The sequence below is a fragment of the Mirounga leonina genome, unplaced genomic scaffold (assembly GCF_011800145.1).
Source record: "Mirounga leonina isolate KUSES-001 unplaced genomic scaffold, KU_Mleo_1.0 Mir_94, whole genome shotgun sequence".
NCBI lineage: Eukaryota > Metazoa > Chordata > Mammalia > Carnivora > Phocidae > Mirounga > Mirounga leonina.
In genome coordinates, this window is record NW_023270855.1 from 8,619,967 (window position 1) to 8,647,021 (window position 27,055).

General features: G+C 38.3%; 1 protein-coding gene across 15 annotated transcripts in view; it reads right to left on the reverse strand.

Moving 5' to 3' along the window:
* The window catches only part of SETD5 (SET domain containing 5), an 83,505-nt gene that overhangs the window by 23,345 nt on the left and 33,105 nt on the right, over positions 1-27,055 (reverse strand). For 3 of the 15 annotated variants that reach the window (XM_034997736.1, XM_034997742.1, XM_034997737.1), the window contains exons 2-19: positions 26,448-26,507; positions 22,274-22,460; positions 21,230-21,454; positions 17,768-17,960; positions 17,381-17,486; positions 16,846-17,054; positions 16,449-16,507; positions 15,582-15,760; positions 14,600-14,638; positions 11,138-11,380; positions 10,374-10,522; positions 9,863-9,980; positions 8,781-8,890; positions 7,401-7,650; positions 6,960-7,043; positions 5,744-6,004; positions 4,760-5,080; positions 4,104-4,346 (exon numbers count right to left, since the gene is read on the reverse strand). In XM_034997736.1, coding sequence (XP_034853627.1) covers positions 4,104-4,346; positions 4,760-5,080; positions 5,744-6,004; positions 6,960-7,043; positions 7,401-7,650; positions 8,781-8,890; positions 9,863-9,980; positions 10,374-10,522; positions 11,138-11,380; positions 14,600-14,638; positions 15,582-15,760; positions 16,449-16,507; positions 16,846-17,054; positions 17,381-17,486; positions 17,768-17,859 — 2,463 coding nt within the window. In that variant the 5' untranslated portion in view covers positions 17,860-17,960; positions 21,230-21,454; positions 22,274-22,460; positions 26,448-26,507. The other 12 variants (XM_034997743.1, XM_034997746.1, XM_034997748.1 and 9 more) reach the window with 12 other exon arrangements.

Genomic DNA, 27,055 nt, shown 5'->3' on the forward strand with positions numbered 1-27,055 from the left:
TCACCAAGAAAAAATTTAGATCATGTAAATAAATGGCTTTTTGGTCTACCAAATGAAAACAAAAATAAAACCGTAAACACGAGGCAATAAGAGTGAATAAGCATATAAAAAAGAGATATCAACAGTCAGTTGAATCGTATCAACATTTTATGATATGACCAGGTCTCTGAAAAGCCAAAACAAGACCAAGAATGAACTCGCTTATACACAGAATACTGATGTCAAGATGAACTGTCAGAACCACAGCACCTTACAACTTAGAAGAGACCTTGGAAGTCACCTTGTCCAAAGCACTCATTGTACAGATGGGAAAATTAGGCCCAAGAGGACAAAATGAGTGAAAAATCCTTTGTTACAGGTACCTTTAATACAAGCTTTTCTTTTCAGAGCAGATGACAGGACTCACTTGGGGTCACTGTGCTTTCCTCCAAGAGAAGATAATTTCTTAAATTTCCAGTGTCAAGTAGATGCACCCATAAAAGAATTGACATTCTGGATCTGATGACTACAAAAAGGGAAAATAAAACCAGGACAGGGGCATTCTAAGGAATAAGATGCTGCTATGGTTAGCTATAAGGTCAAACACAGCAAATATGATCAAACCCATTCCTCCTGGCCCTTCTGTATGTCTATGTAATATTTTAGAGCTGATAAAAAAAGAACTTGACCATTTGTCTGTTAACTAACAAGTTCCAAATAACAAATTAATTTTAGATACCTTCACACCTCAGTTCTGGCTACAGTTATTAGATCAAAAGTATACTTCCTCCTTCTCCAAAACTCTGTATAAGAGTTTTTTAGAAGCTCAGAGATAGGTGAGAGAAATGTTTTGATGAGTCTCAATACTATGGGGAAGAAACAAGGAAGTAATTTGAGTTTTGGAGTCTAAAGATCTGGACTGAAACTTGGCTGTGCCTCTCATTAGCTGCCTAACTCTGGGCAATCCATCTGAGCCAAAGTTTCTGAATCTATAAATCAAGGCCAGTAACCCAACTTCATAGGGTTGTCATGAAGGCTAAGTGAGAATGCATATGAAGAAAGCGTGTAGCTTATCACTAGGCACACATACTCAGTGAGGACCTGTTCAACTGAGTATGGAGATACACAGATTACATAACCCCCTCCTGTATACACAATAAAATACCAGTGCAAAGCGAAATGTTTCATTTTCAGTTAGGATGGTTTTCTAAGAAATTTGGAAGACCAACCCCCCCCCCCCCCCCCACGTTATTATATCTACAAAGTTAAAAGTTTAGAGAGGATTTAGAGAGAACAAGGAAGGACACTACTGAAAGGCTTACTGGCCACTCATAAAATCAATGTTTCCATTCTAAAATAAGTGAAGACCCACTACAAGATATACCAATAATGTGCTTTTTAAGAACTATGATTCACTATAATTTAGAAACTCCAGGGACATCAAAAATGTTCTGTCAAACACTCTTAAGAATCTGGATGCAAATATACAACATGCAATTTTACATGGTTTTTAATTTATGAGGCTTTTACATCCTTTAATCAGGTAAGAAACAGTATGCCTATAAGCAATACACACTGTTCTAACTAATCCCATGGAGGGTGGTTTTTCTCATCTAACATATTCTTCTCTGAGAAATTTTTAGAAAATTATTACAATTTTGTTGAATAATGCAGATCTTCTTAGGTCCTACACTAGGACCTAAGTGTTCTTTCTAACCAATCTAAAAATAACTCTTTTCAATCCCTATCTAGGATAAAGCAGAGTTCAATTTCTAGATAAAAGACCCACAATTCCATTAATTCTGTGCTATAACAAGTGAAATTTTTATTTTGTAATATAATCTGGATGTTAACAGCAAAGATTAAAGCTGTGACTTAAACTAATTCAGATCTAAACTTAATTTTAAAAGACCCAATTTAAGTAAGATAATTCTGCTAGATAACTCAGCATACATATCCTGAACTCTTCCTGAAGACTAATATGACATATAGAGATAAAAGTGCCTGAGCACAGCCTGCAGAGAACAAGACTAAGTAAGGATGGTCAGACACATTTGGAGACTAAAACATGGATATGAGTTAAATGGGATTTTTATCTGTTGCCAGTGGAGATACAAATATGAGCTATAGATACAAGTCCTAAACCATATGAGGTAAAAAGAGTTCTAAGAAATGGATTTCCTATCAGATTTGAAATCAAATTCCTACATGTTTTTGGTTTTTACAGGACTCTTGCTAGTTGGAAAATCAAGACAGGAATAGAAAGATTATAACCCAGCATCAGAATGATTAAGGTGGCATTTCAAAGGCTAGTCCATAATGCTTACAATTCAGACTTCATTATTAATCTGTACTAAATAATTGTCTACCCTTCTCAAAGGACCAAAATAGGAGATCCTACAGTCTGGCTTGATAAGATGCTTCAATAGTTAACATCCTTAGAAGTCTAGTATTCAAGTCATCACCTGACTTGCTCCTCCAAACTAAAGACCATTATCTGCACCTTCTCTAATTGTTCAATAGCACTCAAAAAATATAGTTAAGATTTTGAGCTGTTATTCTTCATGAGAGACTGAGCTAAATGTAATAGGAAGATTAGTTTTGCATGCCATACCAGAGTTAACACAACTCTCCAATTGTTACAGAATAAGGTTAATCATAATGCTCATCAAATGCAAACAATTTTTTTTCCTTCTTAGATGATCTCTGAAATCCAAAGTAAGTGACTTGGTGTAAAAATTTATCCCCAGAGACCCAACCCTCCTTTATCACTTAGGCAAATCTCTATCTTATTTTTTTCTTAAGAAAGATCTCATTGTTTTTATTCTTGACACCTGAAATTATTCATGTGATTGTGTTATCCACAAAGCCTCTCTTTTGGCAAAGATCTCATGGTCAAATTTCTCCTTAGGGGTTATTCTACTTGGGAATTTCCCCCAAATAAAACATTAAATGACTCAAATACTTAGGTCAGATGTGCAATTAGGAAGACTTTCTTCAGTGTATGCTACCCATTCAGTGGTAGTGCCCTTCCTTTGTGCACAGAACCCTGTTGCCCTCCTCCCCTCCATATCCCACACCACTTTATCTCATCTTTCATACCCCCCACCCCCAAGAAATAATTTCTGCTCTTTGGGGAAAGAGAAAAGCTTTAAGTTTGGAGGAGTCAGGGAAGACCTGCCTGGAGTTGGAGACTTCATCACATCAAATAATCTACATGCAGCATCCTCATGTACGTGATGCCAGTGGAGGAGGGCAATGGCAGACACTGAGGAAGGCAGCCTGAATCCAGATCTGAGGATAAGAGAAAAGGGTGTTCCAGGGAACAGACTCTACCTCAAAGGAAGACCAAATGAAAGGGTGTCCTAAACTTCTAGCAACACACAAATGACATTATAGGTCTGAGGGAAGTGATCTATTCCCAAGAGACACCTTTGGAAAATATGCAGGGCTTCTGGGAATTCAGAAAGAGCATTCCAAAAACAACCATCAAACACTACTGCCACTAGATCCAAAAACAATATATAACTAGAGAGACAGTGGGGAGAGGGGGATGAGAGAGAAAAAAAGAGAGAGAGAGAGAGAGAGAGAGAATTTTACAGTAGGTTCCGGAGAATAAACAGTCCAACTTGTTATTTGATCAAGGAACAGAAAATATGCCACTTATAAACAGGACCTTTCCTCTACTCTCACTCAAATGATAATGTAATTAAATTAATTCAAATCACAATTCAATCATTTTTTACTTATGCAATATTGCTCTAGAGTACCTGGGGCCCAATCTCACACAGTAGTCACAAATGGACATTTTAACCAATACCACAAGAGCACACACAAAACATCCCTCCCTACCCAGTCATCAACTGCTGTGTGCTCTCAACTCAGTACTTCAAGGGCTCTCGGCAAAGACAACAGTGAATCCTCACAAATTGAGCACCAAAAATGCAGTATATATCCCACTTTAGTCCTACTGACTATCGATGCATCACTATTCATGGCTGAAGAACTAACTCATTATAAACTCACATGGGCAAAGAGTGGCTGTCTAGAAAATATGTTAGATATGTCACAATTATAGGCATCCTAGGTTAAAAAAAAAAAAACCCACATAAACACAGACATACCTTTTTACAGGAGCTGAAGGTGCCATCAGGCAGAAGGGGCCTTCGACGTCTCTCAGGGATAAAGGGTGAGCCAAAGCGAATGTAGTGTTTGGGGGTGGTGCAAATTAATGGGGAATGGATAAGACCAGGTAACATGTTCAGGGTTGTTGCCAGTACAGTTGGATCCGTGGTGATACGTAAAGGGCACTCAACAGGGCATTCTTGCTTCTCTGCTTTGTCATTCAACCATTCTGTAACTAGATACTAAGGTAGAAAAGAGATCATTAGTTGGTGCTGCAGATGTAAAAGCCAGAGGCAGCAGCGTAGCTCACAAAGAAAAACCTGAGCTAGAAACTAGGACAGAGGCATATAGCAGCTGCAGAGAGTATGAACTGGGCATTCAGAATGCAAGGGTATCTTCCTTCACCCTCTCCATGATCATTAAGGGAAGAATAATTCCAGTTATCAGCAATTTAAGTTCTGCCTAAAAGTTAAGGGAACAAAAGAGAGGTAGTAGGATGGTTTTAGCTTGCTGCCTCAAAGCTCTTTATCTACAACTTTTCAATCTAGTAATACTTAGGTGATTTGTTTTTTTTTCTGGAGATTACAGGTCCCCTCAACGTACTAAGACACAGCCCTTGCCGGACTAGACTTATGAAGATGTATTTGTGACTTACCTTTTTGGTTTTGGGGTATTTAGGTGCAGCACGGTTGACATGGGATCCAGTAACTGATACTACAGTTGGGTCAGACCCCATTAATAGCCTGTTTTCTCCTGAACTGTCTATATTTCCAGCTTCAGTAGGAGTTACAGAGCTGTTATTTCCTCCCTCTTCCAAGGCAGCTTGTGACAACTCCGCCTGTTGTGCAATGGCCTGCTTCTGACGCTTTAGTCTTTGGGCTGAACTGGTCCGGTACCGAGAAATTCGACTCTTCGGTCGGGGCCTAGAAGGCTTTGCTGGAGGTGGCTTGGGGACTGGTTTTTCTGCAGCAACATCCTATAATAGCAGAGTGAAATGCTTATCAGAAATTTCTTATCAGCAAACATTCTATCCAGTTTTCTACTCACTTTATGCATTCTGAATATTTAGTATTTAGAAACACTAATCTCAAATGTAATCCTTAAAAAACTTACACAATCAGCCAAAAAGCCTGTAGGTAGATGCCTATTCCTTTACTAATAAGTATTTATAAAATAGGTCAAAAGTCAGCTAAAAATAGCTACCTAATTTTAGGGTTCTTAGCAGGGGAGGTAATTCTTTCCTTTGTTTCTTTCCCAGGTACTGAGGTTTTGCTTAAGGCTTAGAATTCACGGTCAGGGTAGGGAAAGAAAAAATGAATTTATTCTGAGAATCCTATGAAAGGTCAGGTGCCTAATTATGCTATATAGAAGAGCCAAAAGAGATATGAAATGATTTTTATGAACTCCCCACAAACAGTATTATCTGGCAGAAACAGTATGAAGTTACATTCTAGTCTAAAAGTGTCTCATCATTCAAATTCTGTCTCCCTGAATCCCACAAAGCAGCTGATGAAAATGGCCTTATTTACTGCAATATGAGGTGAAGCTGAAAATGCTGATTTTCACTATTCCAAAAGATAGATAACTGACATTAACAAAAGCAAGGATGTCTAAGGCCTGGAGTCTTTCCATCTCTTACCCCTGCTTGGGAAGACCTCCGGGTGTTCACTCCAACACTCTGTGGGGTGCTTGGGATGGCCATGTTTGAAGCAGGGTTGCTAACTTCGGGTTCAGGGGCTTCAGTTTTTGCCTCTTCTCCCACAGGGACCTCTGAAGTAGTGGTAGTAATCTCTATGTCAGAGCTGTTTTGTTCCAAGGGCTGATGATCCCGCCGCTTCTTTCTTTTCTCTAAGTTTTCAAAAGCATGCATGATGGCTTCGACCTTCCTATCTTCCCGGGTCTAGAAATAAATAGCATTAGCATAGAAGGAAGCCTCAACAGGAGGTGGGGATATTTTTTCAGAAACGTTATTAATGGAAATTCATAGACATTTAAAGACATTTGCCAGTAAAATGACACATATGTATCTTAGAGAACAGAAGTAAAAACTAAAAATAAAACATTTCTTTTTTAAAAAAAGATTTATTTATTTTAGAGTGAGCGAGAGAGCACATGCTCAAGTGGGGTAGGGCCAGGAGAGAGAGAAAATCCCAAGCAGACTTCTCACTGAGCACAGAGCCCAATGAGGGGCTCAATTTCTTGACCCTGAGCCATGACCTAAGCGAAACCAAGAGTCAGAAGCTTAACTGACTGAGCTACCCAGGTGCTCCCAAAACATTTCTTTTTAAATGTTGGAAAGAGCTGTAGAAAAAGGCAAGGTCAAATCTAAACTTTTCAAAATAGTCAATTACTTTGAAACTTTTTAATATAAAAGAAAAATAGCCATCAAAACCAATTTTTCTCTTGATTTTCAGAATTCAAAAGCAACGAAGCAGATCTTCTTTCACTTTTTAGGACCAGAACTAAACATGTCTGGCTTCAACAAGAGAGTAGGATTTCTGAATCCATGTGACCAAAAGTTTTATTTTTATGTCAAAACTCACACAATTCCAGAAAAAGGAGCCCCAACACATGTATCTTGTTCCAACAAGGCAGTTCTTTGGAAACTAGATTGTTAGTAAGAAACCTCTTAAGACCATCATTAGATAATAGTCACTAGATAACTTCTGTGTGTGTGTGTGTATGTGTGATAAAAATAAATCATAATGAAATCTCCTTTATTAAAAAAAGCCCCAACTGTCATCTGCAGGTGACGGTTTAATGTCTTGTTAAAGAATGAGATGATACAAACTCAGAAGAGAAGGGGTTCACAAGCCAGAGGTAGCAGGAACCAAAGGATGTTAGAAGGTACCCACCCTTCTGCTATAAGCTGGGTTCTCCTGGTCATCTGTAACCTCTTCTTTCTCTTCTTCTGCTTTTTCTTCTGGATTGTCTATTTCCTTTAAAACAGAGGCGATATTCAGCTGTACTCTTAGGCTCTAAGAAAAAGTGGTCTTTTTTCTTCTGGTAGCTAAAACTCTCTAGAAACAACTTCTAATGCTTTATAGTGTTATTCATGTGAGTAAATGCAGATGATAAGCCCCATTCTCTGAACTGAAACATGGAAAGCAGCTGAAAGGATGTTCTTGACGTTATTAAAAAAGAGTAAGACAATGAATGTTACGCACACCTTGACATGAAGAGCGTTAAAGGTTATTATAGACTCCCTACATATAACAACATGTGGCAACCACGGATCCTCTTTATTTGCAGAGAATCAATACCATACCAACATTCTCTGACCAGGGGAAAATTACCTCATGGTCACTGGACACAGCTGCTTTCTCAGGAACTTGTTCTGGTTGCTGATTGTTATCCTCTTCTGGAGCCTCATTCTGCTGCTCCATCTCTAGCTCTTTCCGTCGTGCTTTTCTACGTCTTGTCTCTGCTCCGATGGTGGGTAAGCTTGGAGGAGGTGGGAGTGGTGATTCTGCAGCATTGGGATTCCTTTTCTGTATAGGGCAATTCCGGTTCCCCTTGTGACACGCACAGTCCACTTTATAATTACTGCTCCAAAGAAACAACCGAAAGTGCCTGTCTCAGTAGCCTTGCAAAATCAGTCATACTGTCCATTCATTCCTTGGAGTAACAGTATAGTAATTTCCTCTAGTATATCTTTGAATAAGTTACACAGACACATTAGAGTTCTATGAATACTTTTCAATAGTCAGTGTTTTCCTATATAACCCTAACTCTTCCCCTACATATGGTCAGTAGAAAAAAAGGAAACCTTCACTAAGTTCAGTTCTCCCTTAATGTCTTTATGCTATTTAGTGGGCAGTGGATCAATAATAGGGGCTGAAAAGGCGATACTTCCTTTGCATCTACCTTTACCACATCCTCACTTTTGAACTACTGATTCCCTACTTATTCCTAATACCTATTCTTCTCCTACCTGTGCTGAACATCAATTTACCAAATGACCTTTTTGGCCTAAAAGGACCAAGGGAGAAAAAGCATCCATTTTACAAAATCCATCACATATTTATCTATGACTTGCCAGCTCTGCTTTGTCTGCCTTGTCACACTCAGATAGATTACATGGTTTGAATGGATGGGGTGAATTTTATTTTTTTATTTTTTTAAAGATTTTATTTATTTATTTGAGGGAGAGAGCACATGAGAGGGGGGAGGGTCAGAGGGAGAAGCAGACTCCCTGCCGAGCAGGGAGCCCGATGCGGGACTCGATCCAGGGACTCAAGGATCATGACCTGAGCCGAAGGCAGACACTTAACAACTGAGACACCCAGGTGCCCCTGGATGGGGTGAATTTTGAAATTTTCATTCTTTATGGTCCCTGGAACAAGTGCTGTGTGTATAACAACAAACGCAATTTCTAGGAGGGTCTCATACCTACCCTTTTTACTGTTCTTGCTATATAGAGATATATTTTGTCTTTACAAAACACCTTTGGTTAGGAGACTGGTGAGCCGTGACATACTATGTATCTGTATCACTAGGAAAAACTGCCCTAAGTCTGTTCTTCGCTACACAATTTCTAGACAAAAATGCATTACTTAAGAAAAGACTAGGTTTAAAAGAAAAAGAGGAAATGACAAGGAACAAAAGCAGACCAATAGAAGAGCTTAATATGTAAGACAAGGCCATTCGTGTAGGAAAGGTTTTGTAGGTCTTACCAGTTACTGTACTCATAGTCAAATGCTATGGTGACCTCAGCATCTTTGGTGATGGCAGACACCGCATAGATACACAGGTGAATCATCCCATCTGCAATCATGTGTCGCACCTGTGTGAACATGGCTTATGGTTGATGATATACCATAAAGACCCAGGAACTCTCCATAAGACAGAAAAAACCTTTTGCCAAAATAATTTCTTTCCACTTAAGTTATGGTAGTCTTTTACATAACTCCATCATTTCACAAGAAACTGTTAACATAGTAACTGTCTGAAAATTTATGATACTTCTTGAAATAAATGGAGAAACCTTGAGATGTTAGAAATTAGGGTAAGATCTCTGCTCTACATCTTTTTTTTTTTTTTTTTAAGATTTTATTTATTTATTTGACAGAGAGAGGCACAGTGAGAGAGGGAACACAAGCAGGGGGAGTGAGAGAGGGAGAAGCAGGCTTCCCGCCGAGCAGAGAGCCCGATGCGGGGCTTGATCCCAGGACCCTGGGATCATGACCTAAGCTGAAGGCAGACGCTTAACGACTAAGCCACCCAGGTGCCCCTCTGCTCTACATCTTAAAGCTGTTTTCAGTTGCATCAGAGAATTAAAATTCCTTAGTCTGTCAAGAGAAGCTCTGTGGATTTTCTTGCTATATTTGATGTAGCTGCACTGATTATGCACTGAGTAATGAATTCTAGAAATGTCTAGAATCTCTCTTACAATACTATTACCTAAAACCTAAAAAAGTGCAACCACACAGCTTAGTTTGGGCTTAATGACATGTTCTAGCATATGGTAATTTCTTTAATATGGCCTCAATGACTTCTTATCCAGTCTAGCTCTTTCTCTTTAGCAAATGCTTAATTTGCTTTTTCCCATTTCTTCCTTCTCTAAGGAAACTCATTCCTTGTCCCCATCCAGTCAGAATAAAAGCATCATTGCGTTTTTTTGGGTCTCTTATGATAAAAGATTGTAATTATTATCTACAGACCTTAAATTAATCTGGGTGAAGTTTTCAGACTGCCTCTTCAGTAGACTTGTCCTTTGGCGGTTCCATTCAAACAGAAGTTGCTACAGAAATCTTACCTCTGCATTTGGTGTACATGATCTTCTGATGAACCGAGCATCATTACCGAAAGTACGTGCATCCACACACATCTCTACACCATTGAATTTTGAGTAGAAGAGCACAAAGGGGTATGGTCTAAGGGATATAATTGAAATTCCTGTAATTTTCAACACAAATAAAAGGGCCACCCCATGACTTCACCACAAATATGAAGCATATGCTGACAGAAGAAGCAGCAGTCCTTTGCAATGCCTAAACTTGAAAAACATCACATGCTTGTCTGCTTTTGATTAAAGAACAAGCACAAAGCAAGGAATGCCTGGCTTGGAAAGGAGTCATTACCACTTTATACATTAAACAATTTGCAGATTTATTTGCACTTTTCTACAAATAGCAGACAGGTGTGAGCTTATCTGAGCTCTAATCTTTTCCCCAAGAGCATCCTATCAACCAGGATGCTTTTTATACAGCCATACCGCTCTGCCAGGCCCACTTAAGCCCTCACTGCTCAGTGAATGATGTTCTTACTTTTTGAAGAAATGCCCATTGACCTCAAATTGCTGTCGTAACATGACTTTCCCTCGATACTCTATTATAAGAGTGTCCAGAGCCAAGTCTCTCGCAGCCCTCAGGATCTTCCGGTGCTTTTGAACACGAGTGACTCTTCCCAACTGTAGCTGCATAAAACCAGAGGATTAACATTAGACAACAGCCACAGCAGCATGGCAGACACTTAAAGTATTTCCTCATTGAGGAAAAGGCACCAATATTTTTAGGTTTTATTTGTATGCTATTTAGCTCAAAAATCAGAATTTCTTTTTTCAATAATCAGAATTTTTGAATGATCAGAGCTTCTAGGAGACAAGCTCCACTTAATGAACTGGTCACCTGGTCCCTCACAAAAGATAAAATATCATAGAAAAAGATATGATTAAGATTAAGATTTTAGTGGCTCAAAAAAAAAGATTTTAGTGGCTCTATGTCTAATGCAAGAATGATAAAGAACAAGCTTAGCTTTCTATTAATCTTGAAAATTCCTACTCAGGCTGTATAAAATATAAAATTTCCTATCCTAGTTTATCTATTTTTAATTAATACTTTAAAAATATGTATCCAGACAGTTTCCAGTCACTACCACTTGCTTTTGGTTAAAGATGCTCAGCAGCTGGCTAATTTGTTATTCTAAGAAGCTCATACATTTAAAAGAAATGATAATCCCATTATATGCCCTCTTCCTGGGTTCAGATAAGTCTCAACTACTTATAGGGAGTCTTTTACCCTTTGATCCTTACCTGCATTTGGGAACCAATAACTGTATTATTACAGGCCAATTCAGTCTTATTAATAGTGTCTAAAATAGCAGGTTTGCCCACAAATTCCTTGCTAGAATGTAGATGTTGTTCAAGGGCGTTCTGTACATCTGCACTGTACTGATTAGTGAAAGCTTCTTCATACTGATCAGTCCATAGTCTTATCCGATTTTCCCATCCCTCAGTTGTATTCTCATCTAAATTCTGTGCTTCAGAAGGAGAATTCTGTAGAGAACAAAGGTCAGGTAGGTTAGGAGAATCCATGAATAAAAATGGGAGGGAAAACAGGCTGAATTTCCAGAGGAAATTTATTTTCACTTGGCAGCTGGTGTGGCATAGAAGAGTAATGGCCTGGGAGTCAGGGGATCTGACTTCTAATCATGGTTTCATTACCAATGAGATGTGAGGCCTTGAACAACTTCTTAGACAAGCTTAGTTTCCTCATTAATAAAGTGAGAAATTAATCTGGATCATAGTCTTATCCCATCATTGTGATTTTATGACCATTTTTAAATCACAGAAATAAATTTTATTCTTATCAGAAGAATGACATCAAGTTCATTTTGATAAAAACAAACAAGAGAGATACCTCAAAAGATTACAGTTTAAATTTCAATACTTATTGAGTATCTGTGCACCAGCCTAAGATGATATTATTTCACTACTCTCCAAGAGAATTTTTTTGTGTAACTTGTTATTTTCATTATACAATTAATACATGTTCATTCTAAAAATACATGCGACCTAAATAAATAACCTGTAATCTCGTTTCCCAGAGACAAAGTCATCATTTTGGAGTGTATCTTTCTAGCACTCTATTTCTGACAGTTTAACAGCTGCACTCTGAAGAGGTGAGGTGGGGGCAGGGGAGTGCATAGACGGAGTGTAGAAAATGCTGGGAGGTACTTTGCTATACTTCTTTAGGAAAACCACTGCCCTATATGGTGACAATATTGAGAAAAGATTATTGTATCTCAACAATGTTATCCTAAACAGTTTTTATGTTTGAGAATACAGAGACACAGTTTAAGTCTGACACGTGTTCTCCTCCATGGTGTTAAAGACTTAAAGTGTCATCAGAAAACAAAACCAACACCGACAGTGATGATGTCATACCAGTGATGACTAGAAGGAAAAGATACCATAGTACCAAAGCTACTCGCAAATCCATGTCCATACTCAAGTTGCAAATACAGGGATAAGAAAATTAAATATACTTTCCATGAATGACAAAGAAAACATTTATGTCTATTTTAACAACTGCTTTCTTTCACTTTTGTGTCACTGCGACTGACTGTTGTCTACCATCCTTTCCCCAAGGAACAGGGAAATGAAAGGAAAAAATTAATGCCTTTGTTTTCTACCCTTCTCACCGGAGTCCAAAAGAATGAACAATAAACAAAAGGATCTAAGAAACATCTGGGGCCAACACACTGAGAACACAGTATCACCTGCTTGAGGTTATCAGGAGCAGCTAAGCAAAAGAAAAGTTCAAAACCTGAGATTGCAGGGGTGCTTATCAGACTGGGGATTAGGGGTGCCCAAACAGTATTCCCAGGTTTAAGCATTCAGTAGTAATCACTAAACCAATGACTTACTACACTTAATGTATACTGGAAGCCACTGTCACATTACTAGCTGTTGTTCACTAATATAACTCTGACTAACTACTCTGCTATTCCATTCTTCTGGGTACTCGAGACCTTAACTCAGTGCATTTTAGAGCATGGTTCTCAAGCAGAGGTGATTTTTGTCCCCAGGAGACATTTGATAATATCTGGTAACAAAATAACATTTGATTACCACACCTGGGTGTTATGTGTTATTGGCACCTAGTGGCTAAGAGTAGTCTCCAGTAGCCAAGCTTTTGACTTTGGGATTAGAAATCTAAATGATAAATACTTCCCATTGTTATGGCTCTCAACCACATCTTTGGTGATGCTCTTACTAATAATTAATTCTGAGTACAAATTTGTAACCCAACTCAGATTCTGATATAAGAATCAAAATAAACTGACAGTACTTTTTTATTATTTAAATTTTAAGATGCTTATGGAACTGTCAACATCAACAATACAAGCAATATTTACCCGTAGAGAGGTTTATAAATAGTTTTCAGGGGCAGCCAGTCAATAGCTTTCAAAAGGTTTCGAACATTTGGAGGCAAGTTACAACAGTTAGCTGATACAAGAGAAAACGGCTTAATAGCTGGGATCGGGGCTATGTCTGCCCCATAAGTCTATTTAAGGTCCCCTCTAAGCAAATGAGACAAAAATAGAGGAAGCAGCTAAGGCACATGTAACCTCTTACAGGAGAGAGATTTAGCAAAAGAATAACAATTAGGCTGTATTCTAAGATATCCCAGGACTCTGATGCTCTTGGGCTCTGAGTCCTCTCTCATCGCTTTTACAGATATGTACAAGTGTGTTTATAGGTATATGCTAGGTGAGACCTTCAAATTTTAGATGAAGTGTCACCTATGATCTTTGGTAACATCAGTTATATTGGTGTTCCATATATACTTACGTATATTAACCTTAATAAAGCTTTTCCTTACTATAAGATTTTAATGTTTATGCCATCTAACTGTCAACAGCAAAGATCCTGCTTCTTATCATTTACACATTTAGGGATAGGAATTCTTATAGAATTAAATTAGACCTTAATTCTAAGTAAATGTTTTGAAGCCATAAGTAATGAATTGGGAGCTATGCTGTCCTCCTACATATACAAAGGTAAAGGAAGATACCAGACAGTATAATCAAATCTCCTTTGGGCAAACTGTTCTTTATCACCTAGTACCTAAAAGTCCTTTTAAAACATTGCATGTAATTTCTCAATTCTCCACCACTATCCAGTATCACTTTATAAGCTCTTATCATGTGATAACTGAAGAAAAGAAAAACACTAGCATCATTTGAATTTTCTATACCAAACAGATATTGCAGGAAAAAAACAGTTCAAAACTAAGTAATTCCAGTAAGAGTAATTCCTATCGATAATACTACCTTCCTAACTGATGAAATTTATCCTTCCAACTGGTGATTAAAGCCCACATGGTGCTAGGGTGGGTGCACAAGAAATCCTGTATCACTAGAAAAACCTCAGTCCTGAGGTTGAGGCCAATTACAAGGACAAAATACATCAGCCCCATTTTGTTTGGTAAATGTCACTTACCCCCCCCTTCATTCCCCCCGCCCCCCCAAAAAGCGGCTAATGAAAAACCAGTAAATGAAGGCTGATTACAGAAAGGGAAAATATTTCAGAAAATGGCCAAGAAAACCTACTTTGGAGAAAGGCTCTATGAAAACGGAATGGCAACAATCACAAACTAACAAAAAGCAGAGTCCAAGATTCCCAGACCATCAATGTCAGGAAAGAAGCTGACCAAAATGCAAGATCACAGTGAAGTAAAACACAGCATCAGGGAAGAATACCCCTTACCTTCATCCGCAAGGACTTCCGGGATCCCTCTCGAAATGCCTATCCCAAAGAGGAAAACAAGTAGAACAAAACAAAACTTGGTACCAAGAATGACAGTTATACCTATCTGAGACTAAAACTAAGGCAAGAACTAGTGTTTTAGTCTGTCCCCTTTTCCCTAGGTAACAAATACAATGGAATCCCCCACGCTATTATCCAAGAACAGGGGTAGCTCAAGGCCAGTGAACTTTGAGGCTAATTCTAACACTTTCCATGGTGAATCTAGGTAATTAACAGGGAAGAGCATGCATCACTTAACTCCTATATGCACCCCTGGCACTAGAAGAAAAAGTAAATAAAAACATTTCATAAGGTTGCAGATTTACCAGTTTTGAAATTAAGAAGAAAACAAAGACCAATCCCCTTAACAAGGGGTAGACAAGTCACCTAGGAGCAACAAAGTTGCCATGATGGGGAAGAAAGAACACAAAACAGAAGAGGTTTCTCCTGGAGACTTTTTAGTTGAGAATACAGGAAAGTGACCACAATACTGAGGAAGCCTAGATCATTCAAGAGATGTTTCCTAACTTTTTTGAAACAAGGAAAAAACAATCAACCCAATGACATGAGGTGGGCATGTACCAGGACAAGAATTCCAGACTATGCCTTGGGATTGAGGAGGTGGGGGAGATAATGAAGGACAGTGGAAGCCTAGACTGGAGGCTGCAGCACATACGGGCTTGGCCAGGTGGGGCTGGGATTTCATACCTGGGATGGGGTTTGGAGTAGAAGAAACTTTGTGTCAGTTGTGATGGTATGGAGTGGCAGAAGAGAGGTTGGTCTACATGTTCACAACATAGATTAGCCGATTTTTGCAAGCAGAGCAAAAGTGGCCCTTCAAACATCTGGATCAAACTTCTTAAAAGAATTTTGGTGCCTTCTTGTTCCAAAATTTGGGCTATTTCAGACATATTTCTATTTAAGATACTTTTACCCCCCGTACCTTGATTTTCTTCGTCTTTGCTGCTGCACGACCCTTTTCTGGACTCTTCTTCCGCTTCTTGGGTTTGGTTCTTCTAACAGTTAAGGTGATGCTTGTAGGTGTGTGCTGTGTTGCTGTGTACAACACAGTGGAAGGAGAAAGCTCCTCATCCCAGCTTTCTGTTGCACTGCTATCCCCACCTGAAAAAAGTTATTTCATAGTTCACATGCTGTACAAACAGTGTCAAAAGTTCATTAAAAAAATGCTTATACGACTGCCTTCGGCTCAGGTCATGATCCTCGAGTCCCTGGATCAAGTCCCGCATCGGGCTCCCTGCTCGGCAGGGAGTCTGCTTCTCCCTCTGACCCTCCCCCCTCTCATGTGTTCTCTCTCTCTCATTCTCTCTCTCTCAAATAAATAATCTTTAAAAAAAAATGCTTATATATCTTTATTCCTTTTCCATATTTGGGAAGTCACAACTTCCATTAACTCTGTCATCTGTAGAACATAAATACCCACCTTTCTTATGAAAACAAGGTTCTTTCTCTATCACTGGCATTAAGCAGAGAAACTCTGTTCTACATCGTATATATTTTCCCCCTTGTACTGAGTCCCCAAGCTCCATCACCTCAATGTGTTAACATAGAAAAAGGATCTGTTTTATTTGGTATGTGTGCTCATAAGGAATATTTTGATTGCTCTGGGGCTAAAATGTTGTTTCTGGAGACATTAATTCAGAAGAGACTTACACAGTGGTTGTGAGAAAACTGTTTTCTCTTTCCATGAAAAGCTAGGGACCATGGGGACTTACAGGAATTCTTGAGATGATTATTTAAATCACAAAATATTTATCTCTCAAAACATGGGCCCAACCCATTTTTGGCTCACCTGATATGTTGTCCTGCTTCCGCCGATGAAGTCTAATAACCTTCCCCCTGCTCATTCCCCTAAAGAGGGAAAATAAACTTAAAGTAGTCCTTCCAACAGCATGCAGCACATTGTCGCACACATGGGAGAAGTGTCTCTGCATATACTACCCCCTTCCTCCCACCTACCAAATGTTTCCAGGACATTAAATTTCATATCAAATTCAATAGCTTTAACATCAATCTCTCATTCCTTGTTGTCAGCAATTCTCACCTAGTGCAGAGAATTCGAGCCAAGGAGCACTAAGGAATCATCTACATTAACAAACACAAGAAAGAATACTTTGAGCTTTTCCCTACTAGTAAGAAACCCTAATCCCAGCAACCCAGGCTTGAATTGAGATGGAGCATGATCTTACCTGCACTTGTCACAGTTGAGAAGGAAGCCATCCTGAGAAAGACCACAAGGACACCAGGTAGGAACAGTCTCTCCTTCAGAGTTCGGGCTGTCTCCACAGCGTTCCTCTACGGGCGACGGCAGGCCATTCAGGTCAGAACGAGGGATGATCGTCTGGACAGGGGGAGAAGCAGGAGGTGTCGGAGGAGGAGGGGCTCCGTAATTATGATCCTGAAAATAAGATTTTTTAAATCAACAGTGTCCAAACACTGGCCCCTCTCTCCCCTAAAGTATGGTACATATGGAAAGAAAGAAGAAAGTAGTACCCTTTGTTTTTTGGCTTCAACCAGGAAAGTGATAAAACAAAATGCCAAGGTCAACTGGGACATAAAAACAAGAACAATGATGCAGGGCTAGACGTCCGCTGGAGGCAGGGAAGTGCAAAAGGGGCAACTTCGTCATGCTGCATATAAACATTTCAAGAAAGTCACAATGTATAAGAATGGATTACACTCCAGGAAGATCACTGCTCTGGAGAGAAACAAATGCATACTCACAGCATAAGGCAGTCCTCGACACCCATGCCTCTGAGTGGTCCCATAATTATGAGTGGAATACACGCTCTTCTCATTAACTGCTGGACTAGCCTCCACAGATTCAGGGCTGCACAAAGGCGAAAAGCAACGCATGATAGCATAACACCTAATCTTCCCTTAAACTAAGACTTTAACTTCCCATGCTAACCCCTCCTCTTTTCCACAACCACCAGCCACTAGAATAAGAGAAGGAACTCAGTGAAACAATCTGATTAACATAACTAAGCCTATAAATAACAGGAGTGTCATTAAATGTGGACTTGTGTGTAACATGAAGCCAGTACAGGCAGATGTCTCAAGGCAGGCACCTGGAATACAAGGTGTCCCTAATGACAAACACAAACGTACCAGCTGAGCAGGGAGTTTCCCCTAGAGAAGCCACTCTGGGCTGGTTTAGACTCAGAACTATTCTTCTTAATTGGATCTCTTAATACTTCCATGAAACCTCACATGACATTTGCAGTGAGTGAGATGATGAAAGTGCCTTCTGCACTGCCCCAGGGACCAGGCCCTCTTCCATTCACTACCAAGACAGGATACCCTGAAGAAAGTACAGGTAAAAACAACGGCATCTTATATTTATCATACCTCTCATCTTGATGAACCCCCAAACACCTTTCAAATATTAGAGTCATAATTTCTCATCTACCAATGACATGCAAGCATATCAAGGACACAATTACTTAACAGCTGCATGGTAATACCACAGAACTTCAAAATAATCAAAACTGTACTCAGAGGTTACTGTTTACTGACAAATAATAAGAGGAGTTGTGGCTACCATTCTGAATCACCCATTATTTTTAGGTGCTTTTATATACATTAATTCATTTACTCTGCAACTAGTAAGCATGGTAAATAGCACCCCATTTTTACAGAAGTAGTAGTTGCGGTGGTGAGATTACGTGACGTCACCAAGGTCACACGCTGACAGAGCCAGAATTTGAAACAATGTCTAACTCCAAATCCTGTGGTCTTTCCACTGTGCCTAACTGGTTTGGAAAACCAGGATAACATTCTATCTTTAAAGAAAATGATAAGAAAATTTAAGTAACCAGGCTTATTGAGAAGCCTAGTTTAATATCTTTTCATACCCTCACTGAGTGGAAAGCAAACTGTTCAAGTATAATTTGTTAATATAAAAACATTATAAATGTGTTCAAATTTACCTTTACTTGATAATAAAAAGGCATAGGTAACAAAGGACAAAATACAAGTTTTGGGGAAAAAAGAACTTTTAACTCTGATTGTTACCTGGTTAAGTTTTAGGGAATTTTGAAAGGTAATTAAGGAATGCAATCGTATGACTTTGCTGAACTCAATAATGGATTATCTGTCATTTAAATTAACTAGAACAGAGATTCACAAATTAGAAACTCCAAGGACACATATAACTCAGCCTTGGAGATCAAAGGGTCTTTTAGGGAATCAAATAATGCATAGTTTGCTTTAATGAACATACGTTTTTCCTGCTTGCAAGTATACAATACACAGTACTTGGCAGGAATAAAGTGTGCAGTTCAATGTGGTGCAATGTCAGCTGAGAAGTGAGGGATAAAAGAAAATTCTGAGATATGTCCAACTCACCCAGTTATATGCTCCAAAACTGTGAGAAGGGATCTTATTAATAACAGCAAAGGTAATTTCTAGGTGAAGAAGAACTTTAGACATAGGAAAGTATTCTGTTAGTGAAGTGCATGCATTTTATTCTTTAAGAGTGTCTGCAAGATGGGAACTGGGGTGGGGGTACATCAAGAATGCAGGTCAGTATTCTTGAGAAAAGATGATCTGACATGGCTCACTGAGAGGCAATCAGCTCTGAGTATTAGGAAACAGGTGGGGTTTCCTAAATGAAACTGAAGGCAAACAAGCATTAATAAAATGAAGGCAGAATTTAGTTTCTATGATGGACAGTTAAGAGAAAGTAATAACTTTCAACATTGTTAATTCACTAGATAAACAAGTATTCCAAAAAAGCTGTAGGTATTTTATATAAGAGATTTTGTACCATTGAACACATGGGGTGAAACATGGCAGCTGTTTATTAGAAATGGAATTTTTCTGGACGGGAAAAAGGAAAGTGGCATGAAATAAAAGATGGCCATGGAGATGGAGCTATGTTGGTTGTATCTTACCCATCTCCAACTGGGTAAATATGAACATATGCACTTCATGTGCAAGTCTAGGGAATAAAAATAAAATGTATTTTGTGGAGGTTAAAAGGCCATCCTACTGGACAATGCTTTCTAGTAAAGCACAGCATTTAATATATTGCTATGCATGCCAAATATTAAAATTTAAGCTCATATCTTTTGATGAGGAAACTGCAATTTCCATGCTGGCTATTAATTAGATAGTTACATGTTGATAGATAACTATACAATTTCCTAGGTTATTTCTTGACATATATATCAGCTCTTATCTATATTTCAAAATATGGATTAAAAATCTGAAGTGTTAGGATTGCACTTCCTTATTAGCCAACCATTTTACGCAAACGTAATTATAGCCTATGTTTGAACTAGTATGACAGTTGGGCACATACACAGAAGCCATGCTCACAACAGATATTGCCATCAATTGTGTTTTAAATACAACACGTAACCTGCTGCTATAATGCTAACCTCTTGGAAAATGAAATTCATTTACAGCAGAACTGTAAATTCAGAAAAATCCTTGCTTTTATTGTTTTATCTAGAGGTTCTCCTACAAATACATAAAAAATGCATAATGCCTACTGTTGTTATCAGATTTAAAATCCCATGAGATAAGGTCTAGGTCTTTTACTCAAGTTGGGTATGTTGCCCTTCACACCAAGTTTAATTTTAGAGTGCCCAGAACAGTAGAATATGCATGACAGTGAAATATGCACGGTGAAACAACAAATATCATCTAAAATGTAACAGAATGGTACTTAAGCTAATTGCCGACATTCTCTTGCTTTGTAGAAATACTAAACGAGTAACTGTATAACAGTATCAGAAATCTGTCAAGAAATTACAGATGAAATGTTTCAGGAAATAGAAACATCATAGTCAAATTTTTAGGCCAAAAGTCTGCAAATACTTCTGGACTCCCTAGCAGCATTTATGGGTGGTGATCTCTGCACTCTGGGAAAAACACGTTTTTAAGAATAATTGCTTTAGGTTTTTTTCTCTACTAGTCCCAAAGTCATTGATTTAATCTCTCTGTTGAAATTTCTCACAAATGTTAATGCTCTCTACCTGTGTAGTTTGTTAGTCAATCCATGTAAGAGGTAGTGGTTGACTTTATAAAATTCTGTTAACACCATACAATTATAGTTCCTAATGCAGGAAGATTTTTTAAGTACTTGGGAAATAGTTATAAACTTGGAAGTCTCAGCTACCGGCATAACTGACTCTCTCAGGCATGCAAAAACAAACAAACAAACAAACAAAACAAAACAGGAAAAAAAAGCCCTGGAAGGAACACAATTCCACCCTTCCCATCCCCCACCCTCCATCTTCCTTTTTATATGGGAATAAGGCCAAAAACTTTCAGTTTTCAACTACCCCAAAATATACTATATACTGCTTCTTGGGGTAGCTTCATTTTAAGTCTTCCTCTTTAAGGAAGACAATAGACAGTTAAGTAATCCTAGGTGGCTTTGTGAAGAAAACATACATGCTCTTTACTACATTCTCAGTTTTAAGGAAGAAAACCACTATTAATCAGGGATGCAGTTGAACCCAGAGTTCTGGTACAGTTGCTTTGCTTTGCTGAAGGGGGAAGAATCCCCAGGGACTATGAAAATGGCAAGAGAAACAGGGGAATTAGAGCAACACCCACCTCACTCAAGAAGTGGCTGTGGGATCAAGAGTCTGAACTGGACCTGAACATATTCAAAACACCAGGATTTTTCCAGCCCAGACCCTAATCCCTGGTACTGCCTGGAATAGACTTGGCTTCTGGGGGTGTGCTGCCCCCTAGGCCCCTTGGGTCTCTTTCGCTGGACTTTCACATCCTGGTGTAGTGCCACTTCGTCTTGAAAGGTAGGGGGCTTCCACTTCCTTTCTGTAAGCAAGGAAGATTGGGTACAAGGGAGGTAAAAGGACAAGAGGGGGAATCTGTGAGCAGGGGGAATCTTGGACAACTTAAAAGAGAAGGGATACAAAAGGCTAAAATTTTTTAAACTGTGAATAATATATAAAGTTTTATAATGAAGGCCTACCTTCATTGCCATTTGGTATTTAAATTCTTCAAGAATTGAGTCTATTTTAGGGATTGGGCTTTTCGACAAACTCTGAATTCCTAAAGCTGCTCTTAGCTGAAAAAAAAGTTTGGTACCACTGATTTTGAAGGTCCTCTTTCTAGGCAATGAATATTATATAAAAACAGATGACACTGCTTTCAATGTTTTCTACCCCAAATATGAGAAGTTCTAAGTAACCTGCCCAAATAAAGTTTTAGCCCCTTTACTCTAGAACAGTGAGAAGTACATAGGAAGAGGCCTTCAAGGAAAATCAGTTGGAGAGAACTCCTCCCTATCTCCATCCTCAGAATAATCATTAACTCTATAGAAGCACGTAGTGACACCTACTTTATTTCAATGCTCCCCACCCATCAAAACAAATGAAAATGTCATCACTACTGTGCAAATTTAATTCAATTATATTATTTACTAAGAACCACCCCCCCCCAATTCTTTTCCTTCCCTTTCTAACTCTTTTTTTTCCTCCAGCTTCTATGGGCAAAAAGGGAAAGGTCTAATGTCATTTACAGTGGGCTAGGCTTGGGTTTAGAAAATACTGCATACTTATTATTAGATGCCCATAAGAAAGTTATTTACACACAAACTGGTAACGCATCTACTACCCAGAAAGTAGCACTTACTCTGATCCAGCAGCCATATCTGAGTAGGATGTATCTGGTGTGGTGACTCCCAGAGGGATTGCAATGCTCATGACGTCCAATACAGCACAGAGTGGAAATCACGGGGTCCTATTAATGGAGACTGGCCACTCTGAGAGTGGGGGTGAGCTGCACAGCCTTAACCAACATGTTATGGACATGAGGATTCCTGCCACAGAAAAGGAAAATATCTAATAACCAGAAAGTTCTTCACATTTACTCTAAATGCTACTGAATATTTTCCCATTTTTATTTATTTGTAAAAATAGATTTATATATTAGAGGGAGAAAGTGCATGAGCACGAGCGGGGAAGGGGCAGAGGGTGGGTGGGGGGAGAATCCTAAGCAGACTCCCCGCTGAGCACAGAGCCCAACATGGGGCTTGATCTTATGACCCCGAGATCACAACCTGAGCCAAAACCAAGAGTCAGATGCTCCATCAAGTAAGCCACCCAGGCGCCCCTATTTTTCCATTTTTTTTTTTTTTTTTAAGATTTTATTTATTTGACAGAGAGAGATGCAGTGAGAAAGGGAACACAAGCAGGGGGAGGGGGGGAAGGAGAAGCAGGCTTCCCATAGAGCAGGGAGCCCGATGTGGGGCTCGATCCCAGGACCCTGGGATCATGACCTGAGCCGAAGGTAGACGCTTAACAACTGAGCCACCCAGGCGCCCCCCTATTTTTCCATTTTGAAAGTAAGTCTTTTAAGGGATAAATATAAAACAAGTACAGGAAAGGATCTACACATTGTCCTATTTTATTGTGTACTGCATTAATGTTCTACAAAGTGAGGTAGCAAAAGTTATGCTTACTTTTCATTTCTATTTCAGTTTTTTTCTTTTTAGCTAAAGGGGGAAGTATAGTCTGCCTCGCTTGCTAGCAAGTACATTTCTACCATTCTACAAATGCTCATCAAACAAAATTTTCTGGCAGCCCAGAACTCACATAGTAAGCTTTAATGTATAGGATGGCAAATAGAAATATCAAAGTTTAACTAAATTCTTTAACAATTAAAGATCTTCATTTAGAGGCTCCTGCCTGGCTCAGTTGGTGGAGCATGCTCCTCTTGATCTTGGGGTCATGAGTTCAAGCCCCATGATGGGCGTAGAGCTTACTTTAAAAAAAAAAATCTTCATTTAAACTTTTTTCCCCTCTAGGCCACAAATAAATGTAGTTTTACCAGCAAACAACGCTATTTCTTCCAGATTAAATATGATGATAAAAGAGATGTGTTTATATTTCACCGGACACAGCTGTTCTTATTGCCTTCTTATATCATAGAAAACTCTTTTCCCTCTTTGAAACCATTTTTATTTTAACTGTAATTTGGGGAGAAGATGCAACTGTCTTAACTATATTTGTGAGGTAACATCCACTGCTAGGTATAAATAAAAACATAAACTATAAAGAGTAGTTTCATAATAAAGATTAGAAAATTTTCTATGGAAAACCAGAGAGGATACCTTGAGTTGCTGACCATAACCAGTGGAATTTGGGAACAAAAAGACTCACAAACTACTAACGTGTAAAAAGCCAAAAGTACATTAAGAGAGTGGGGCGCCTGGCTCATTCAATTAAAGCATGTGACTCTTGATCTCGGGGCTGTAAGGTCGAGCCCCAAGTTGAGTATAGAGATTACTTAAAAATAAAATCTTTGAGGGACACCTGGGTGGCTCAGTCGTTAAGCTTCTGCTTTCGGCTCAGGTCATGTTCCCAGAATCCTGGGATCGAGTCCCACATCAGGGAGTCCGCTTCTCCCTCTCCCTGCCGCTCTGCCTACTTGTGCTTTCTCTCTCTCTCTGACAAATAAATAAAATCTTAAAAAAATAAAAAATCTTTGAGGGGTGCCTGGGAACTCAGTCGGTTAAACATCTGACTTTTGATTTCGGCTCAGGTCATGATCTCAGGTTGTGAAACTGAGCCCTGCATTGGGCTACACGCTCAGCGCGGAGGCTGCTTAAGATTCTCTCTCTCCCTCTCCCCCAACCACCCTCTTCTCTCTCTCTGAAAAAAGAAAAGAGTATATTAAAAGATTTGAAGGTATGGTGCAGAGGGGGATAAAAGTAAACTCTGTACAATTTTATATTAGTGGTTTTGTATTAAACTATTGAAAGAATGAAACCAGAAGCATTTTATGTGGGAGGGAAGAAAGTCAGTGTGAATGTTAAAGACCCAGATTAATAAAGAATTTTGCAAAAAGACTACAAAAAGAGTCATGATTGATTTGCTGAATCATCTTAAGATAAATAAGACAAAAGAAAAATCAATTACTTAGAGAAATTTAATGAAATGAAAAGTATGTGATACGAAGTCAATCCGGAGAATTAGTGCAAATTTTAAATGACCATATAAGATGCCTAAATCATAATTTGATACACAAGCAAATTAATGTGGATAAGAAAACCAACTGTGAACAGTGAATCAGGCCAAGATTTTTAAGAACACATAAAGATAATATTACTCTTTTGTGTTATTTTAGAATACTAGAAACAGCTATAAACTAAGCAGTCCTTTCTGGCACCTACACTCTAGAGCTGGATCTCATCAAGATCTAGGACTCTCCAAACCTGGGTGAAGGCAAGACACTGGTTCCTACAACTAGAGGCGACATATTGCTAGACTTGGGACTGAAATGAAAAAGGCAAATTTTCCTATTGTTTCTTTACAGCTTACAAAAGAGAAGTGACTAATATAACTCTTTGGGCCCAACTGACACATAAAACATTTCCTTTCCCTAACAATATTTCTAAACAGATTTAGGGAGTACATCCTCCAAATCTCTGAGAAAATGAAATAAAATCTACAAATAATAGGAGAGAACACTTATCAAATAAGCTCAAAAAAATAGTTAAATATTGGGGATTGTTGGTTACAACTATTCCTCTAATTTTATTATCACTCTGTAACTTGAACTAAAAAGAAAAAACAAATGAAAACCAAAAATCCCAGAAGTTGCCTGGCTTGATAATCGGAACAGAGTCTGATAATGATCATACCTCCCCTTAACCAATACAGGAATCTCAATCACGTGTTATATTTTCACTAAAGGATAAAAAAAGTTATTCAACTCCATTAAAAAGCTTCTGTCATAGCCATTACTATTCTATGCCCATAAAAAAAAAAAGTAGGCCTCTAGAAGACAACTTATTAACTTAAGCTGATAGTTATTTTTCTGAGAGTAATTTTTAAAAGATATACTAAAAGGAAAAAATGGGAAAATTATTAAATAGTATTTCCTTAATGAATGAATAAATGATTAACACATTCCTTACTGAAATCTCAATCTAGCTAATTTGGAGACTTGATAAATACAAGAAACATTAACTACTTAGCTATGAATTTCTCTTTCATGAATTCCTCCATCTTCCTTTCGTCTAGTTTTACAAGACTCTTCCTCTCTTCTGATGAAGACAATCATTATAGATCAGCATGGCCATCTTCTAAATAATGCTTTTACATTAAGTGATGGGCATTAAGAAGGGCACTTGATGTAATGAGCACTGGGTGTTACATGCAACTGAAAAATAACTAAATTCTACCTCTGAAATTAATACTACACTTATCTGTGAACTAACTTGAATTTAAATAAAATCTTGAAAATAAATAAATACATAAAGCTTTCAAATTATTAGGCTTCTTAAAACAAAAAACTGTTAACAAAATCAAATTTCTCATATAACCCTGAGAATCGTTCCTTCCCTAAATAACACTCTGCAAAACGTAGCTATTAAAATATTAACTGATGAGTTAATAATCAATATGCAATATTTTATTACAATTACTCTAGTCTTATAAGCCAAGACAACAGACTCTTAGTATAGTTTACCAAGCTTAGTAGTACAGAATTTATTAACTTATCTCATAGTATGGAGAGGTGTCCTAGAGTGAGAAGTTAACTCTGTCTCTAGGTAGAACAATTTCAAGGTATCTTTTACTTATTCAATTTTCTGTCTCTTTCTACCATAATATAAACTCTGTGAAGAAACGATTTTTGTGTTTTTGTAGTTCCAATGTTCAGAATGGTGCCTGGCACACAGAAAGTGTTTAAGAATGTTTGCTGAATGAATTATGATCACCATTATCTCAACATATGATTTTAGCATTCATTACAATATAAAAATTAAAACAAATGTAAAGGATTTACTAGACTCAGTCACCTTTTTATAGACCTCCAAATATGAAGTCCCCCAAAATTATCTGCCAGTAGCTCTGAAGACCTAGAAAAAGTTGAGACACAGATTAGTACAGAAAGAAATAACAGTGATGGACACGAAGAATAGAATTATACAGAATATTTTCTTTTTGGGGGGAAAGACAGAGGAAGAGTGAGCAAACATGCGTGTGCATGAGTGGGGGTAGAAGGGGCAGGGGTGGGGCAGAGGGAGAGAGACAATCTTAAACAGGCTCCATGCTCAACACAGAGCCCAATGCGATGTGGGGTTCAGTCTCATGACCCTGAGATCATGACCTGAATCCAAATCAAGAGCTGAATGCTTAATGCCACCCAGGCACCCTGAATTATACAGAATTTTTTACACAGTAATTTATTTCATTTCTACACATTGCCTTGTTAATCATCCTATGTTTCATTTAATACTTTACTTCTGTCCTTTAACCATATACCCTATTTTCCTATAAAGCCAGAACCTAAAGAATGGAAAAGGAAATTATTTTTATTAGACTTAAGAAGTGGAAAATATTATGTCACTGGGTAATACTCTTTTCTTCAAATGAGAATTCTCTCCCATTTCCCAAGGGACTTAGC